Genomic DNA, 13588 nt, shown 5'->3' with positions numbered 1-13588 from the left:
GAAGAGGTGAAGATAATTATTAATGCAGTTGATGTGACTATTCACTTTGAGGGAAAAATACAAATTAATAGAAGAATAGTTATGGAGCAACCCATTGCTGTTGACCTTGGCCAAAGTGATTTTGCTGTGTAGGAATTTTTTTTTCCTGTGTGGGAATTTGGAAGCTGGCCAGTAGTAAATTATGTCCAGTGAGATGACACTACAGCAGTACTATGATCCCAACTTATTCTTTGGCTGCATGATGTTCGCGTGGATAGCAAGGTCTGAATGCAAAACACTACTGTCGGACCCAGATCAATGAATATTATGCACACATTAGCTGTGTAGGAATTTTTAGGTTAATGTTTTAATTTTCAAAAAAAATTGCAAGAGTAGCATATGTCCTTTACTCAAATGTACCTCGTTGTGCCCCATTTGATTTACCTCATTTTCTAATTATATTTATCTCTGTTTATACATACAGTATATAATTCTTTTTGTTCTGAAACATTTAGGAGTGAATTGAAGCCATTGTGCCCTTTGATACCCAAATATTTCAGTGTGTATTTTCTAAGAACAACGAGTTCTCTATAACTGTGGTAGGCAGTTACACAGACATAAGCAGAGCAAGGACAATAGGCCATGTTCAGAAGGGTCACCAGGGTGTCAAGTCCCAGGTGCCTAGCATCAGGCAAAACTGGGAAAACAAGGACCTTGCCCCCAGGGGAACTTTTCCTCTGCTCTGCATAACTCTGATCATGTGGGTTAGACCCCTCTAAACAAGGAGGTCAGAAAAATTGCCCTTAAGCATTAAGTCCCCAGGACAGTGAGGTTCTAACTCACATCAGGTACATCTAGGCCTTAGTTGTGCTTCAGCTCCAGGTCCAGAAAAGCAGCAAAACCAGAAAAGTGACACAGTGGGCAACACCAGGACCAGCTGCATTGACTAATGACCTCCTGCCCTTGTGCAATCAGTGGAGACCACTAACCTGAAAGGACACACCTGGAAAGCTGATGACTATTCTGTTGAGATCCTCCCCTGAGGCCTGCAGACAGAGGACTCCGTGGTCTCTTCGTCCCTGAAGCACCCCTGGCCCTTTCCCTCCTACTCTTAGTCGCATGTCACCCCGCCCCCCAGCACACCACAGGCGAGTTACCTTTACTCTTTTTTTTCCCAAGCTCCAAGGGCCCTTCTTTTGCCTCTGTTACTTGTTTCCTGAGCCCATTCCTTCTACAGCTCAATTCTACATCTGTGACTTTTAAACTTTCTCTTACAGTTCTACGCTTGGCTCTGAATTCTTTCTTAGCCAGAGCTCAAGTGCTCAGGTTGTTGAGCTGAAGTCTGGTCTGACTCCATTGCTCCAGCACCTGGTACCATCTCTTGCCGCCAACATAACCAATACCAAAATCAGGAAATTCTCCAAAAATCTAAGACTAATCTGTGGTGTTCAGATTTTATCTGTTGTCCCAGTAATGTCTTATATAGCTGCTTTTCTCCTGAACCAGCATTTACCCCAGGACCACCCATGGAAGTTAGTTATCAAGCCTCTTCTTCACGTTTAATCTAGAAAGAATTTCCTCAGGCTTGAGATTTCTTGACCTTTAAAATTTGGGAAGAGCACTGATCAGTTACTTTGTAAAACAGACCCAATTTTTATATGTTTCCTCGTGGTTACATTGAGATTATAAATGTAGGGCAGGAGCACTACAGAAGCAGTAATGTGTTCTTCTGTGTACATGATGTGGGTTTGTCTCCATATTGTGGTATAGATTTGACCTGTTGGTATAGATGGTATTTTCCAGGTTTCTCATGCAGTGTCATTTTTCTCTTTGTAATGAAAAAATAATCCGTGGAGTGATACTTTGAGACTAAATACCTTGTCTCTCATCACATTTTTACTCCCTGGTTTTAGCATCCATTGATGATTTTCTAACTCCATCATTCTTCTATATTTATAAGTGGCATTCTACTGTAAGAAGAGGTTTCCTTTTTTTACTTGCTTGTGTACATTCCAATGGAGTCACTATTTTTAACACATTTAATGAGTAATGATCCATTGATATGATAGGCTTTTTAACCTAACTGATTCTTGCATTAAGAATGCAGCCACATAAAGTTCTTTTCTTCCCAAGGTTTTAGTGAAGCCATCTTGCATACTTTTGTTACCAAACTCTCATACACTCTAAAAAAATTTCCCACAAAGTCTTCCCAGACTAAAGTATACTTGATCTCTTTCCTTATGGGCTTGATCTAGTCCTTACTTACCTCTATTATTGTTCATTAATATAACATTATAGATGACATGGTCTCATGTTTGCAAGTTCATGGGTGGGTGCACATGTGTTGCATTAACTCAGATACTACAAATTAACTGAGGGCATCTTGGTTCATGGTTCTAAAATAGGTCATGTCATTTAGGGATTAGAAGCTCCTGTGTCCACCAACAGCAAATTTCATAAATGATGTTAACTGCCCTGGGAATCCAGAAATTTGAATTTGATTATCTTCAGGCCTAACAATAGAAACTTTGCCTTGGCAAAAAAGAGAGGTCCAAAGAGTAAGGACCTTTTCCTTCCTTCCCCCAATTTAGACAGGAGTCAGCACTGTAGTTGCAGGAAAGAGCAGGACTGTAGCATCTCACCCATTGGAAGTCAGATCCCTACCAGCACAGTCTTGGGATGTTGTCTCTAGTTTATCTACTCAGCAAGTACCTATTCAGGGTCTGGTATGTGTCGTACAGCCAGAACCAGGCAGAGTCCCTGCCTTCAAGGCTAGCATTCTAGTGGGACAGATGGACATCAGAGAAACAAATGGGATAGTATATCAGCTGAATGCTGTGGGTGGAAATTAAGAAAGATAAGAGAGATAGATACTGGTGGGAGAAGGGGTTTGGGGGGTTGCTTTAAAAGAAAAGCGAGATGGTAATATCTGAATAGGGGCCTAAAGGAAAGCTATAGGAGGGAGGAGAGAGAATCAGTCAGGGAGAGCCCTTAACCAGCTGGAGGTGGGAGAGTGCTTGGCGTGCCTTAGGCTGAGCTTTGTTTAGAGATAGTAAAGATAAAAGGTCAACAAAGGAGAAGTAGTTTGTGAGTTAGGAGAATGAAGACAGAAAGTACTTGGATGCCAGGTGAATTACCTGTAGTTTCCAGGAGGGGGGGTAACTAAGTGAATGTTGTTGAAGGGTCAAGAAAGGTGAGGATGAAGAACTGGCCAACCTAGGGAGACCCTGATGAGCTTTGCAGCAGAGCCACACCAGGGTGGGGCCACAGTCCTCTCTGGAATAGGTTCCAGAGAGAATGCGCTCACTCCAGATAACTGGAGGATTTTGCAAGAAATGGGAAGGACTCTAAAGAGAAATGGAAGACCCAGGGAGGGTTTTTAAGACGGGCGGTGTTAGCCTGTGTTAATAGGCTGATGACGGGGAAACAACTCTTGGTGCAAAAAGGAGGGTAAAGGAGAGGGAGCAATGTTCTTGAGCACAGGAGCTCCTTGTAATCTGGTACTTGCACGACTGGCCCGTCGAGATTGAGTATATGTCACAGAGAGAGTTAGGTACATTAAACAGAGAGGCAGGGAAGAAGCAAGTGGGCCACCAGCATATCAGCTTCCTTTTCCTGCTCTGCTTTGATTTCTCCTTGCTTCTGGCATCTGTGGGTTTCATTTCCTTGACCTTCACGTGTTTGTTTGATCAGATTAACATTTCTGTGGTTTCCAGCGGGTGTGGTGGTGTTGTCCTTTGAGTTAGTCCAGTGTGCTATGTCTCTGGAAGAGAGCAATTAAAAACAGATCCTTTGAAAGATTTTGAGAAGCCTTGGTTAAGTTAAAGGGTAAAAAATTATACAGTGATTTTAATAGCACAGTCCAAAGTGTCAGTATATATAGTATATGTTGAATGATAACTATTTGAATGTTTAGATATACAAATTATCTAGCCTTTCAATTATGTAAGGCTCTTCAAGTAAATTAAAAGGTGGAAGGACTCATCTGGGTAAATAAGCATAGTTGAAAATATCTATGAAGATGTTAGTTTGAGCTTTGCTGGTAACTTTATTTTCTTGGAATAAAAAAACCTATTTACCCTTTTCCTGTGTATAAAAGAAATAAACATTTGTGCAAAATATTCAAACAGCCCAGAAATGTATAATGCGACGTCAGCTCTTTTAAAACACCCCGCCCCCAGGTGCTCCCAGCTTTCAGACAGCCACAATGAACACTTTGTAAGACTTTCCAGATTTTTCTATGTGCCTTTGATTAGTGTTTGCTTGTAAATTTACCATTTGATCCACTTTTAACAGAAAACTAAATAAAAACTGCAGACAACAGTGCCTTCCAAATCTAATAAAGTTTACAAGTTTAGGGGCCTTATATTTATGTAATTTAAATTCTACAGATCAGAGCAGCCGATCTCACAGTGAGTTCCTAAAAAGGGCCAGACTCCAAACTGATCTTTGTTTCAGAATATAACATTTTAAAAATTTTTATTCATTTATCTTTAGAGGGGAAGGGAAGGAGGGAGGGAGAGAAATATCAATGTATATGGTTGCCTCTCATGTGTCCCCCGCTGGGAACTGGCCTGAAACCCAGGCATGTGCCCTGGCTGGAAATCAAACCGTGATCCCTTGGTTCACGGGCCCACACTCAATCCACTGAGCTATACCAGCCAGGGCCAGAATATGACGTTTCTTTAATAATGAAATGTCAGCCTCAGCTTTCAGCTTGGGTGCTTTCATGATCCCTGAGCAGTAAGTACAATGTAGTTCTAAAGATTGTTTGACTTATTGGATAAAATATGCATTTCTGCTTAGCACATTTTGGGGTACTTTTATAGGACAATGAGGTATTAAGAGCTCTGGGTCCCAGTTCCCAGCAGGAGGAAAATGAGCAAAGAGTATCATCAGCCCAGAAGGAAAAATCACTTCATCAGAAGAATGAAGATGAAAATAAAATAGCAGATAAACCCGAGTGGGAGGCAGAAAAGACCACCGAGTCTAGAGAGGAGGTAAGCATGTCACAATCTCCCAGACTTACCATTTTGGCATCAAGGTAGATTTTGTAAGGCTTTGTCAGTTTGTGTTGAGAATGAATGAACTTTGTATGTAAGTATGACCTATTTTAAGCAACTCTGATGTATGAAAAATACATGCTTTTGTTTTATTGTGGGAGTGGTTGTTTGGTTTACAAAGGAATCAGCCCATAGAATTAGGTATCTCTGATTAAACTGAAGATAATACATGTGTGTGTCTGTGTACACACCTACACCCCTCCCTGAACTTGCCAGCAGGTTATGTTAGTTGCATTTGCCATGGCAAGGGATAAAGAGATGGCTGGCATCCTGCATCTGGGAATCCTCACCCAGACACATGCACACAAATCACCCTCAGTACCAGCTGGGGCTTGGGCTCAAATCCTCAGTCTCCACTGGGCCGTGCTCCATGGGCATCATTTTGTACCTCTGGCCTAGACCAAGGTCAGGCCCAGTGGGGACAGCCTTCTTGACTCCTCTATGTCTAATCACCTTCTTTGGTGGTGAGATGATATAGAAGGATGAATTCCAGGATCCGGGCTGACAGGATGGGATCTTCCTGCAGCCTGTGCTTCCCTCTTTCATTTGGGCCATACTCTGATTTCTACTCAGCCCTGCTGAGGTCCCAGCGAACAAGCCTGGCTAAGGCTCCAGAGATGGGCGCGGAGGTTCCACAGACTTTAAACCACTTACCAGTTCACCTGAAAGGTGACACCTTGAGGGTCTTGTCCTGCTGGTTTTCTCAGCCATGATTGCCCCAGGTAGAGCTTGGGGCTGTGCCTTGAACACCCTCGGAGGATGGAGGGTACTGTGCCTTGGACTTCTTCAGACACCCCATTGCTGTCTCCTTGGCTGTGTAACATTAAATCAGAAAACAGCTTTGCTCTCTTTGCCCACCCTCCATTCCCAACCCTCCAGCCTGTTCTCACCCGTTGAGGGGACCAAGGCCTTCCCTATACCTGGAGTGAAGTATCTGGGGTGGTCCTTGTGATTTCTAGTTAATGAAATTAAAAGAAAAAACATTTGGAAGGAGGCATTTCAGCTCACTTTCCCAAGAGCCTCACAGTCACCTTTTTTGAGGGAGATGTTTTATCGCAGTGTTATCACTTCACTGTTTTCCAGATTTATGCTATTGGTTCAGTTTTCTCCTGGGTGTGCCTTTGCCTTGACTCCCTCACTGGGCTTCCCAGAAAAGCAGGAAGCACGTGTTTTCTACTTCTCAGAATTACCTGAATTAACTAACGCACTGCTAGATACATAGTAGGCACTCATTAAATGCCAATTATGAAGAGATAGACGAAGTGGGAAGCTTTCTTAGAAAATCTGAAATACAATTTAAAGTAGGACAAATACCAATTTGGACAAGACTTCCCAGGAACACATTAATCACTCAAAGCAAGGCATTTGTGCCTCAGTCCTTGAACTTGGGCTTGGCTGCTCATTTGCACCTCCAATTTTCGGGTCTGTGCATCTTGTTAGATTAGTATCCATTTATTCCTCTACTGAGATGTGGTGTTCTTACAGTTTGTTGAAGTAGTACTTGTTTCCATTCTTTCTGGTGATAATCCTGGGTGATAACCAGGGCAAATGACATAATTTGGCCTTCTTCTCACCCAACTGCAGGCCCACTGCAGACTTGGACTTCTGGCTATTAATGGAAACTAAATACACTGTATGTAAATTAACTGGTCTGAAGAGAATTCCTCCTTGCTAAAGACTAGTTGAGTTTATATTACTGTTTTGCTTTTAAAAGATAGGCCTTATAAAGTTAAATGTGTGTGCATGGTATTCTTTGAATACTCCTAGTAATCTCTATTCAATATGAAATGAATTCTTGACCCAAAATGGAACTGTGTTTGTATTTTATGGTAAGATTTAGAAGAGTCTGACTTATAAAAAAAAAAGAAGAAGAAGAAGAAGACTGACCACTTCCTGGCAAATGAAATCTAACTGAAAGTATGGAGTATGTCTTTTGGATTAATTGTAAGAGTAGCCAGATCATCCATTTCTGTGCAAGATTTGTACCGAGCTGAACAGGAAAAATAAAGCAGTTAGATTTCGAAATGGACTAACCAATTTCTATGAAAACAAGTGCCTCAAAAATTGTTCTGTATAATTTAAATGTGGTAGACAGAACTCTGCTGCTTAATGAATTCGTATAGAATGATGTATGCTCTACATCATTCTACTGAAGGAACCCAAAGCCAGATACAGTGTCTGGTCCACACTACCATTACTATCAGGAACCCTGAGCCAAGAAGGCAAAGTTTAGAAAATGATATAAAAATTGGTCCTTGCAGCCCTGGCTGGTGTGCCTCATGGACTGAGTGCCCACCTACGAACCCGGAAGGTCACAGGTTTAATTCCTGGTCAGAGCACAAGACTGGGTTGTGGGCCAGGTTCCCAGTTGGGGGCACGTGAGAGGCAATGAATCGATGTTTCTTCCCTTTTCTTTCTCCTTCCCTCCCTTTCTCTAAAAAATAAGTAAAATCTTTAAAAAAGAATACTGGTCCTTGCAGAGGACAAACAGAAAACTGCCCGAGAGTTAGTCAGTGACCCTTGATATGTGGGATCCCTACAGAAAGAGCTGTCAGCAAAGGTGAACTCTCTGATAGTCCCAGGAGAGATCAGAAACCATGTAGGAGGAGTAATTTTTGAAGTTTATGGCAACATATTTCCAAAACTAAAATGATGTTATGACTCAGATGAAAGGAATATAGAATCCCAAGCAGACTAAATACAAAGTCCCAAACATATCAAAGTGAAATGGCCAGATAGCAAAGAATTTAAAAAAGTCTTTAAAATTACCAGAGGAAAAAAAAGATTGGCTATGAAATGACAGTTTGCAAACAAACCAATAGTAAAGTACTGAGGGGAAACATTACACATGATAATCTTGCCAAATAAAATACCATTTAAACATTCGAGCAAAATAATTCCAGGTTATGAAAACTAAGAGTTTACTACTTGCAGCCCATCCAAAAAGAGCTATTAAAGGAGTTATTTCAGCAGGAAAAGAACTGAACCTTGAAGGCAGGTGATGCAACAGTGAGTAAAGAAGTTATTAGTAAAACATTTTAGTACATCTAAATACATATTTGACAGTAAAGTTAGATAATTTTGTAGCAAATTTGGAGTGTCAGCTGTGGAAGAGCAAAATAAGATGAAGCTAACAATTCTAGGCAAAAATTATATGAAGGATAGGGCAGGAATGGGGAGGAGTTTTAAGTGGAAGGCTTTCATTAAGGAAGGATATGTGAGAATACTGAGTACCTAAAAGAGGGGTATAAAAACCCAACATAGAGGTAAGACCTGGTTGTCCTTTCAAGATAAAACCTAAAGCCCCAGGCAACCACTTCAGTGTTTTAATGAATGGTGCACCTTTTGTGTTTTTTTTTACAGAGGCATCTAAATGAGACTGACACATCTTTCTCTCTCGAAGACTTCCTTCAGTTGCTTTCCTCACAGTCTGAAAATTCACTGGAGGTAACTGGTCTGATTTACTTTAAAAATAGGCATACCCTACTATCAAGTAACACTGTATTTCACTCCAGCTATTTTTTTCCCTTTCCCTTTTTTAAGATAGGGAGAGAAACATAAATGTGTGGTTGCCTCTCACGCCTACTGGGGACCTGGCCCACAACCCAGGCATGTGCCCCAACTGGGAATAGAACCAGGGACCTTTTGGTTTGCAGACTGGCATTCAATCCACCAAGCCACACCAGCCAGGGCCACTATAGCTATTACTATCAATGATCTTCCACAATGTGAATTTAAACTGTTCACAGCAAAGATGAGAGTTGCATCTTAAAAAGTAGTAAAATAAGTAGGATTATAACAACGTTAGAATGATCCAATAACATGGAGCTCCAGTGGCACAACCAGTTAGCACATGGTACTTACACAACTGCCTTTTAGTTTAATGAATGGTGCACCTTTTGTGGTTTTCTAGAGACATCTATATGGGACTGACACATCCTTCTCTCTTGAAGACTTACTTCAGTGGCTTTCCTCACAGCCTGAAAATTTACTCGAGGTAACTGGAACCTTGGCTTTTATCTTTACAGGAAAATATGAATGAATACGGTTCTTCCACCTGGAGGGGACATAGTTGTTTAAATATAAGTATCCAACACATAATTTTTTAGGCTCCCAGACTTAGGGTTACTTTTAACAGAAACACTTCAACTTTGGAAAATTAGCCAAATATGTATACTGTTCCTTCAAGCAATAATCACAAAGGCCTAAGAAAATTTATATAATTTATACTGGATCAAAATGGCAGTCACATTTGACAAACTGAGGCACCTTTATTTTTCTGGTAGCATTTGTGTCTTCATTATATTTTATTGGTCTGATTTACTTGAAAAAGAGGGAGACCCTCCGCTCAACCAACACTATACTTCTCTATAACTATTACTATCCACAATCTTCCACAATGTGAATTTAAATTGCAAGCAGCAAGGATGAGAGTTATGTCTTACAAAGTAGTAAAATAAGCTCCAACTGGTGTGGCTCAGTGGATTGAGTGCCGGCTTGCCAACCAAAGAGTCACAGGTTCAATTCCCAGTCAGGGTGCACGTGTGGGTTGTGGACAAGGTCCCCACTAGGGGGCATGAGAGAGGCAACCACACATTGATGTTTCCCTGTTTCTCCCTAAATTCCCCTCTCTAAAAGTAAATATTTTAAATGCGGTAAAGTGTTAGATTATAACAATGTTAGACTGATCCATAACATGGAGCTCCAGTGGTGCAGTTAGCATGTGGTACTTACACAGCTGCCTTTTAATTTAATGAATGGTGAGTGCACCTTTTATGTTTTTCTACAGAGACATTTAAATGGGACTGACACATCTCTTTCTCTCGAAGACTTACTTCAGTTGCTTTCCTCACAGTCTGAAAATTCACTGGAGGTAACTGGAACCTTGGCTTTTATCCTTGCAGGAAATACCTGCACTCACCTCTGTGAGTAAATATAACTTTTACACGTGGAGGACATAGTTGTTTAAATATAATCCAATGCATCATTCTTTAGGCACACAGATTTAGGATTACTTTTAATAGAAACCAACTTTGGAGAATTAGCCAAATATGTGTATTATTCCTCCAAGTAATAATCATGAGGGTCTAAGCAAACTTATGTAATTCACACTGGATTAAAATGGCAGTAAACACTTGACAAACTGAGGCATATCTGTTTGTTCTGGTAGAATGTGTGTTTTCATTATACTTTATTGGTCTGATTTACTTAAAAAAAAAAAAAAAAGACTGTCTTCTCAGCCAGTTCTGCTTCATTCAGCATAGCTGTTATTTTCCACGATGCTCCACACTGGATTTGGATTGTTAACAGCTAGAATTGAGAGTTGTTTATGAGAATGATTTAATAACAAAAGCAGCTTTTTACTAACCTAATTTTCAAAATTGCCATGATTGGGTTCACACAATGTATTGAGTTGCCTGTATTATTTAACTGTAGAAAGCTATTCATAGCCAACAGCATGTCCCTACTTGTATAGAGGAACTGACAAAAATGAGGAATGAAAATACTGTATTAGGTACTAGACATTGAAACTGGGTTATATGTATTAAAGTGCTTTTTCCCATTTTTCAGGGCATCTCACTGGGAGATATTCCTCCTCTTCCAGGAAATATCAATGATGGCATGAATTCTTCGGCACACTATAATGTAAATATTAGCCAGGCTATAAGTCACGATGTAAATCTCCATGAGGCCATGTTACTGTGTCCTAACAATACATTTAGAAGAGATCCGGTAGAAAGGACTTCACAGCCAGGAGAGCCATTTCTGCAATTGAGTTCTCATACCACCAGTCCTGAACAGACCCTTCCCAGAACTAATCTGACAGGATTTCTTCCACCTGTTGACCATCAGCTAAGGAATCTAACAAGCCAAGACCTTCTATATGACCTTAATATAAACATGTTTGATGAGATAAATTCAGTGTCTTTGGCTACAGAAAATTTTGATCCACTGGAAGTTTCTCACCTTTTTGAACCAGATTCTGATTCTGGGCTTCCCTTAAATTCAAGACACAATAGTACCTCTGTCACCGAGTCTAATTCCTCTATGTATGAAGGTGCTATAGGTTCTAGTAGTGACCTGGAATCTCCTTCCCACTGTGCTTTAGAAGGGGCTGTAGGAGGCTACTACCCGGAGCCCAGTAAGATTTGCCACACAGATCATAGGGGTGATTCCGGTTTTCACCGGAATCTTGCATTTCAACATGTACTCCATAACCACACTTACCATTTACAGCCAAATGCACCAGAATCCACTTTTGAATCTTCTTCATGGCCCGGGAAGTCACACAAAGAAAGAAGTAGATACCTCAATGACACGGACAGACATTTAAGCCGAGATGAACGCCGTGCTGAAGCTCTACACATCCCTTTTTCTATAGATGAAATTGTTCACATGCCTGTTGATTCTTTCAACAGCATGCTAAGCAGGCACTACCTGACAGATTTACAAATGTCACTCATCCGTGATATTAGACGAAGAGGAAAAAATAAAGTTGCTGCTCAGAACTGCCGTAAGCGCAAACTGGACATAATTCTGAATCTAGAAGATGATGTATGTAACTTAAAAGCAAAGAAGGAAACCCTCAAGAGTGAGCGCGCCCAGTGTAACAGAGCTATTAACATAATGAAACAAAAGCTGCATGACCTTTATTGTGATATTTTTAGTAGGCTAAGAGATGATGAAGGTAGGCCAGTCAATCCAAATGAATATGCTCTTCAATGCAGCCATGACGGAAGTGTTTTGATTATACCCAAGGAACTTGTGACCTCACGCCATAAAAAGGACACTCATAAGGGAAAGAGAAAAAGTGAGAGAAGAAATTAAAAATGGATCCATTAATATGTATAAAGTGATACATGGATTACAAACCATTGAAACTGCTTCAAGGTTTACCTCAAGTGTTAATGTATCTTTTAAGTACTGCTACTTGAATCACTCAGTTAACTATTATTTTGAAGCTTATGTGGAGAAGTTTAGGACTTTAAGATCAGACTTGTGGGAAATCTGGAGAAAGCCCACTTTTCCATGAAGTCCTCCTGCATTATATGCACAATTTATAAATATATACAAAGAGTAGGGTGACATGAAAATTTCAAGACTATCCAGTCACTTTGGTAGATATTTTTTAGTAAGATGGCCACTTCAAAAATAAACACTGGATGTAATTATTTTAAAACATATTTTTGACTTGAAATGCAAAGTAGCCTTAACGTTCTCATTTAGTTTGTAAGCACTGTAGTGAGCTTTTCAAAAGCTATTTTAAGTGTTGTGAATACTTAACTTAGAACTTTTTCTCTGTGGAAGTTTTATACTTGAATTTATTTTTTAAAAATTAACTTTTCCCTTATATACAAAAATTCTAAGCAAATTTACCTTGGATATTTTTCCTCCAAAATAGATCCAGGAACAGAGGTAAATATCTAGCAAATACAGCCGCATGTTGGTAGACACAATCCAAATTGACACCAGTGTAGTTCATTAAACTGATATGGGGAATCCACATTTGGATTTAAAGAATACTGTATGAAAGAAACTATAAATGGCCAAACTCTAAACCATGGCGTCAAAAACAAAAATTGAAATTTTTGCATTAGACTCTGCCCAGATGGCTCAGTTGGAGTATCATCCTATACACCAAAGGGTTTGGGGTTCAATCCCTGGTTGCCTCCCAATCGATATTTCTCTCTCCCCCTTCTCTAATCAGTATACATACCATTGGATGAGGATGTTTTTTTTAAAAGTGCATTAGGCTTTACTGGCAGAGAACAAAGACCTCTAATGTCATGGGTTTTAGAGAAAAGAGCTACCTGTGTATAGAGAAACGGACCTCCTGGGCAAGTAAAGGCAGCCTGCAGGGACAGCTTGATCTGTAACATTGGTGTCTCACAAAAACATTGAAAACCGTACATGGACACAAACCAACTAGAGGAAGAGTCAACAGAAGAGCACAGCATCTATAACCAATGAACTGGAAATACTGAAACCATATGAAACGGGGGAGAGAAAAAACAAGTGGAATTGAACTAACAAGAACAGTGTTTTGATGTCAGCTATCTCTTACCATAAGAATCATTTGCCCAGTGATGTTGAAATCACAAGTCAAAATACCAGGTTGCAAAAATGCAGTATTTTATAAGTGAATTTTTATAATAAACCTTTTTTCCATTTTACATTGGGTCTAGACATTTCTTTCAAGCCCTGTATTTTGCCACAGTAATGCTGCTTCATTCATACATCCCTCTTCTGACCAGTTTTGCACAATTATCACTTTAAATGTTGAAAGGTGTAATCAGTTGCTAGATGTCTTAACCCTTGGTATTAGGACACTTTACCACAGAAATTATTTCAAGTCTACAATACAAAATTATACAGTATTTGGCTTCAAAACTATAAGGAAGCCTTATTACTCAAATACTAATTGTCAGACTCCCCCAAATCCCTGTCTACAAAAACCACAATGAAATATTGGCAGAGAACAAATTGGCAGGAGGGAAAATACACATAGTGGAACTGTAGGACTCAGCATTTTAAACAAAATTTGT

At 40.0% G+C, this 13588-nt stretch overlaps 1 protein-coding gene and 1 non-coding gene across 5 annotated transcripts in view; one reads left to right on the top strand and one right to left on the bottom strand.

Moving 5' to 3' along the window:
- NFE2L3 (NFE2 like bZIP transcription factor 3) overlaps positions 1-12949 on the top strand; it is a 30767-nt gene extending 17818 nt beyond the window's left edge. Inside the window, exons 2-6 of one of the 4 annotated variants that reach the window (XM_037041262.1) lie at positions 4809-4979; positions 8406-8489; positions 8956-9039; positions 9832-9915; positions 10614-12949. In XM_037041262.1, coding sequence (XP_036897157.1) covers positions 4809-4979; positions 8406-8489; positions 8956-9039; positions 9832-9915; positions 10614-11870 — 1680 coding nt within the window. In that variant the 3' untranslated portion in view covers positions 11871-12949. The remainder of the gene's footprint in view (positions 1-4808; positions 4980-8405; positions 8490-8955; positions 9040-9831; positions 9916-10613) is intronic. The other 3 variants (XM_037041265.1, XM_037041263.1, XM_037041264.1) reach the window with 3 other exon arrangements.
- Positions 144-322, bottom strand: LOC118983739 (small nucleolar RNA SNORA23). The gene has a single exon (XR_005065792.1). It is a non-coding gene; the product is annotated as a small nucleolar RNA SNORA23 (small nucleolar RNA).
- Positions 12950-13588: the final 639 nt, after the last annotated feature.

Source organism: Sturnira hondurensis, unplaced genomic scaffold (assembly GCF_014824575.4).
Source record: "Sturnira hondurensis isolate 20B ecotype Veracruz unplaced genomic scaffold, ASM1482457v3 Scaffold0002840, whole genome shotgun sequence".
In the NCBI taxonomy this organism is placed as follows: Eukaryota; Metazoa; Chordata; class Mammalia; order Chiroptera; family Phyllostomidae; genus Sturnira; species Sturnira hondurensis.
Note: the sequence above shows the minus strand (reverse complement) of the source record. Positions and strands in the feature narration are given on the sequence as shown.